Source organism: Opisthocomus hoazin, chromosome 11, assembly GCF_030867145.1.
Source record: "Opisthocomus hoazin isolate bOpiHoa1 chromosome 11, bOpiHoa1.hap1, whole genome shotgun sequence".
Classification (NCBI taxonomy): Eukaryota; Metazoa; Chordata; class Aves; order Opisthocomiformes; family Opisthocomidae; genus Opisthocomus; species Opisthocomus hoazin.
In genome coordinates, this window is record NC_134424.1 from 21,952,262 (window position 1) to 21,958,261 (window position 6,000).

The 6,000-nt window shown below is 41.8% G+C and overlaps 1 protein-coding gene across 6 annotated transcripts in view; it reads left to right on the plus strand.

Moving 5' to 3' along the window:
* FGD3 (FYVE, RhoGEF and PH domain containing 3) overlaps positions 1-2,865 on the plus strand; it is a 113,714-nt gene extending 110,849 nt beyond the window's left edge. For 4 of the 6 annotated variants that reach the window (XM_075432645.1, XM_075432649.1, XM_075432648.1 and 1 more), the window contains exon 19: positions 1,450-2,865. In XM_075432645.1, coding sequence (XP_075288760.1) covers positions 1,450-1,674 — 225 coding nt within the window. In that variant the 3' untranslated portion in view covers positions 1,675-2,865. The remainder of the gene's footprint in view (positions 1-1,449) is intronic. The other 2 variants (XR_012765238.1, XM_075432647.1) reach the window with 2 other exon arrangements.
* The last annotated feature ends 3,135 nt before the right edge of the window (positions 2,866-6,000 follow it).

The window sequence follows — 6,000 nt, forward strand, 5'->3', positions numbered from 1 at the left end:
AGCTTGCATGTGCTCTCGTGCATTTTGTGTTCATCAGTCCCATACTCGCTTGCTTTGCGCTGCCACGTATCCCGGTCTGGAGCTGCTCCGTACATGCCAGCTCGAACTTCTGCATGTGCAAGACCTCCCTGTTGGCCGGCCGCGGCTGTTGTGTCAGGAGCTAGACGTTGTGTGCTGCTTGTAACACCACAACTTGCACTCGCATAGGAACTGAATTTTTTAGTCTTTGACCCAAAGTTGACGTAAATCTCCTTGAGTAGTGCTTGGTCTTCAAGCAGATGGACTTCTGGCCTTTTTGCATAGCAGTAACAAGTAGCAGATTAATACATCAGGAAACCTGTATTGGTTTAATTGATTTAATAAAATGTGTAGGCACATTTTTGACTGTTTTTTACCCCTTTAGTTAATGTATCTGTTTGCATTGATGCGAGCAGTTCTGAAACTTGAATTACTTTAGTCTGCATGTTAGAAAAGTAATTTCTTTTTTTTTTTTGCCATTGTTCTCAGAGCTGTGGTCCCCGTCCAGATCCACTAAGTCATCTGCCTTCAGCATGGGGTGACAAAAGAATGACGTTGCCACCTCTTTGTCGGGTGCCTCGTTAACTTCGGTATGAGGCATTGAACTCAAGTAGGCTGCTACACGAGTAGCTGCTACGAGAGGCGATGCCTGCTTCCAGATGCTGGATGCCTGCCTGATTTAGAGTTCAGTTTGGGGACCCATCTTTGAAAACGTTTTGTTGGCAGCGGTTGAAACAAGTGGCTTGGTCACGGCACCCCTGTCTTGGCAAAGTGTGCCTTTCCTGAGAGCTTCGTTAGAGGGGTTGGCTGGTGCTCCGGATGTGGCGGCTGGAGAGCTGCGTCGGTCCTTAGATCTGGGGGCTAATCCTGCCTTGAAAGGATGTTGAAGAGTCTGAGCTTCGGCTTCCTTGACAGCTCTGAAAGGCATAAATAACCCAAGACCTTCTGAGAAGATTCATTAATTGATTGAAAATCTGAAATTCTCTTTTCTTTCAAAGTCTCTTCCCTGGTAGTTGTCTCTGTGTCTCTCAGGGTCCAGCTCTGCTTGGCTCTTTTAAACTGGTCTTACAAACGCCCCGTGAGGTTCCAAAGGGACTCGAGCAAACTGTTCTTGCCTGGATCCGGTTGCCTCTACCTAATGCAAAGGTTCTTTTGTGAAAGACATGTGTAAGTTATATGAAATCACATGAAAATCCCCAGCCATGCCACTGCTGGATCCGTATTCTTACTGTGAAAGGGGATTTGTTAAATAAGAAGAATAAAGCACCAGTAAGTCATGGCTACTTCAAAGCGAGTTTTAAACTGCTCGAAACCACCATTTCTTTAATGCCGTTGAGAGGAAATCTTTCCTCCCCACACAGTATAGCCGCACTCTGCCCATTTCAAATACCGTTTGTTGCTGAATTTTTACATTTGTTCCTTCTTCTTTAGGACGGACGGAGCCCGCGTCCGATTCCTCTGCCTGGATACGAAGTCAGTTTGCCAGGCCCTGGGGAGAAGTTTGAAGTGAAGCATGCTTTTAAGCTTTGCCAGTCCCAGCAAACTCTGTATTTCAGTGCGGAAGATGAAGAACTGCAGATGAAATGGATGGAGATTCTCACCAAAGCAGCCAAAGGGGAAACTGAAGATATAGCTGAAGGGCTCGGCAACCCCTAGAGCAAGTTCCATTTAGTTTCTTTCTTACACGCTATAAACCATCACTTGAATTTGGTATTCATGGCACTTTGGAATCTGTATGGCTTTATCTTTTCATGTGTCTGCCTAGGAAATTCAGTGGTTTCTCGCCTTTTATTGTACATTTCTCACGTTCAGTAGTTACCTGGCATATATTATGTTAAAGGAAAAGGTAGTCGTAGTTGTTGGTGGTGTCAATGCTGGTTTTAAAACAAAAGACAAGGAGAAAAAGCATTAATTTTAACAAAGGTAATGGAAAACCATCGGTCTCTTGTTTTCCTAAATGTATATTTTCCAGTCCTTCTGATTGCTGTTCAGTGCAGGATGTGTATAGTCTGTGATTAGTTCTATAAATGCTGCCTTTTAAGTTAAATGTTGTAAAGGCTTGTGCTGGCCACTGACATTCCGTTCTCTGTCCCTGCCCTCCTGGTGAAAGGTCTTTGTGACGTGTGAGCAATGTCCTGAGTATTTCCCCTGTGCTAAAAAGCTGTGTCTCTGCTATTTTGAGATGACCTGTTCACAAGACGAGTGCTGTGGAAGGGACTTCTAAAAATGACTGCAAACTGTGCAGAGAAGAACATGAAGAAGCCTCATTGATTTGAAGCATTTATAGTACTGTTTTGTTTTCTTTTGAACCCAATACCTTCCTTCCTCCATTTGAACCCATTTTGATGTAAGTGAACAAACGTTTTATACTGCAACCGGGGTTGTGATCAATAAACAAGAACGTTTTTAGTACACGCAGTACAAAAAGGTGACTTTTTTGTTGTATTGGTTAATTTAAAAGTGACCTAGGATTTATTTATATAATTTGTAAATAATGTTTCATAAGTATTTTAAGAATTTTTAAAGGATCTCAGCTAATTAACAGGACTTAGTGCATAAAATAAGAGATATTTGTATGAACTGAATTTGTAATTTAATTTTCCTGTTCACCTGTATTTGTCTTATTTTCAAACTTAAGTGCTTATCTATTTAAATAAAAATTCTTGCAGTTAATTCCTGAGCCAGATGTCCGAGGTGCAGCCAGCTTTAGGTCATAATTTAGTATAGGTTTAAAAAAAAAAAAAAAAAAAGGCAAAAACAAAACAAAAAAAAAAGGCATGTCTGTTCCTAGTGGTAGTAAGCATGTAGTACTGATAAAAATGAAATAAAATCTGTCACAGTACTGTATTTTTAAATGGTTTGGTTTAACTTTTGTTTTCTCTTCAGCCTTCTACATTTTCTGATATTGCTAGAGAGAAAGAGCTACTCCATACAGCCAGAGTTTGTTAGGATTGTTGAAAATTGGTGATCTTCATCAGTGAGTATTTTTCTTACCTACAGAAAACGAGATGTTAAGGGTATGGTTTTCTCCTTGTTCGGGATTTGGTTGCTTTTTTGGTTTTTTTTTTTGTTTTGAGGGTTTTTTGCATTGGTGTAAGAAGTCATGTACCTGAAGTCCGTGATGCTAAAAATTGGAAGCTCTGTATCTAACTGGGTAATGGTAAAATTTCCTGAGACTTACGTCTCCCCTCTGCTCCCTACCCCCCAACACATCCCATCAGTTAGCAGGAAAAAGAGTTCTTGCAGAATAATTTTTATCATATGGTTCCTGAAAAGGATTTCTTTTCAGTTTTTGTTATTCCCTCTCCCGAGTTTCCCTTAAAATATAATTGTGTAGAATGCTTGCCTTGAGAATTTACTCATTTTGTAATGTTTCTGGGTTTGGGTGTTTGGAGTTTTTTTTAAAGTTTTTCATTTATTGCTCCACTTGCGTATTCTTTTTCTTTGTTAGCAAGAGAGAAATTGGGAGGGGGAATGGTAAACCAAAACAAAGTTAATGCATCTTTTATTTTCATATTAACCAAGAAAAATCTTTAGCACACGTGTTTTGCAGGTTTTCTGCGTTTTGTTCTTTTTTTATAAATAAGTATGACAAAATACACATCTGATCGTTTCATATTCCTCAGTTCACCTACTTTAAAAAAGAACAGAATTGTAAAAAAATACTTGTAGTGTACCTGGGATGATAGCACGCAGTGGCACCCGTGGGCATTTGTGTCATGGTTCTCATGCAGCAGCTTCCTTCCCAGCACATCTTCCCGCTTCCAGGGGAGACGGCAAGGAGCGTACCTAGGGAATCTCTGCTTTATGACTGAGCCCCAGATCATCGAGAGCTTTTCTAGTTTAGAGCCAGCCCCTTAAACCTTGTCTGGAAGAGTAATACAAGCCCAGTGCAGATCCCCAAGCTCTGCTCCTGTTTGATACAGCATGGAAACGCTCAGCCTAGAGCCTTCAGTGAAACAGCTGATGGTGGTACAGACTGGGATCTGGCTCCTCGGGCACGGGCAGCAGTACGGCTGTTGTCCAGGTCGGTGGTCCTGCTCCAGCAGACAGCCTTAGCTTCTTTCAAAGCCTCATTTATCTCCTGGTGAAGCTGAAGGAACAGCCTCTGTTGACCGCAGTTGGAGCTGCTTTGTATTGCAGTGAGCTAACTCTCATCCTTTTTGAGGTGTTATTCAGGCTTTGGATTATTCTTTCCCATTCTTGGGACGTGTGTGTCGTTTACAGGTAGGCATTCAGTGGTACAAAGTTTGAGAACATGATCCTGGGAGATGAATCTTTCAAAGCATCTGAATGCACATCTTTTAAGAATACAGGGAAGAATTATGCCAGACTTCCTTGAATCCTGGTTAATTCGTGTGTTCTGCCAAGTCAAGGAAATAATCTGCTTTTTGCTCTTTTCTTTTTTTGTTTTTTAAACTTACGAACAGAAAAGAGGTCCCAAGATGCCGGCAGTCTGGTTCACATGATGATAAACAGGCATGCCAACATTGCAGTCGGCTCAGCCAGGCAGGGGTCCCTGAGCTTCCAAAATCTGCATTCTTCCCGTTTAGAGCACTCAAATTCTAAACCTCAGCTGGCCCCTGGCTGGCAAATTGATGGGGCTTGGGAGTGCCCCGGGGAAAGCATCAGTGAACGCTGCTTCTGATGCAGTGTGCTTCCCTGGGCGCATGGTTTGCTCACTGTCAGAGTGCTGGTTGTGTGAAACTGTGGTCAGCCTCGTTACGTTCTGTTGATGAAGCTAGAATATTGTCTTTAAATGGCCCGTTGAATGAAGAGTTGCAACTGAGAAGCTCATGATATTGGTCGGTGGGATGGGGGAGATGGTGATCGGTCTTCCATGTCGGAAAGCCAAAGATCGTGCAAAGAAGGACACATGCGCTTAGTGGAGTATCTCCATTGCTGTCTATAGAAAAATGCAAAGCGTGTGTAAAACCTGTGCAGTGCTGGGACTAGGAGAAGAAACAATTCAAATAAACTTTACAGGCGTTGGCTATGAAGAGCTGGCTGCTTAGTTTTAACGTTTGCCTTTTGTACCATCATTTCTGTCTGTGGTATTTTACAGATCTATTAGATGTGTGCTTACTCCCGGAAATAATTCCGTAGGCGAAAGAGGGGAAATTTTATGATGTTTTAACTGTTGTATTCGCATAGAACAGGTGAATATAGTACAGAAACCTCCCAACACTTTATCTGGTCATTGCATGGTTTTTTGTTGAATTTTGCATATAGTTTTCAAAAATAACGTGTCAGTTCAGACCAACCTTCCATACAAAGGCATTTTTCATGAACCCAGAGGTGTATCTGGCGTGTTTGTCTCCGAGAGCCGTGTGAAATGTGAAGGAAGGTTTCTTATGCCTGGAAGTCTTGTTGCTCCAGTGGTCCTTCCAGCAAATCAGTGACACAAACGGCTCAGCCATATGTAACGGAGTAGCTCGGAGGAGGGCGATACAATTGTCAGGATTTTTTTGGAATGGTTTAGGAAAGGAGGAGGAGATCTCTTGCTTCTCGTACAGGACGCGGGATTTCCAGCTGTGAATGCAAAATATCATATGTCAAGTGGTAAAGCTACAAGTGTTATTTTATTCTGAAAGAACTATGTTATATTGCTTTAAATCCAGCTCTGAATTTAATAGAGTGTCTTTCTTCATTTATTTAAGTTGTTCAAAAAAGGACAAATCATTTCTCAGGCATTTTATCAGGTGCTTTATCAGTTTAACAGGCATTTATCAAGGCACAGAGTGTGCTCCAAGACATAAAGAGGTAACTATTACCTTTTAGTAGATCTGATTCAAACAAAAGGTAGCGATGCTTGTTTCTTGTTCTTTGGAATGAGGTAACAAACAATTAGGGGTTTTCTTGCCTGTTTTGCATCCTAGCATGGGTTCCCAGAAGCAGCTGCCCAGCAATACTGAAACTGTAGATGAAAGCCGGTGGTTAACCTCTCCGACGGCCACTTTACTTCCCTCAGTGTCTTTCACC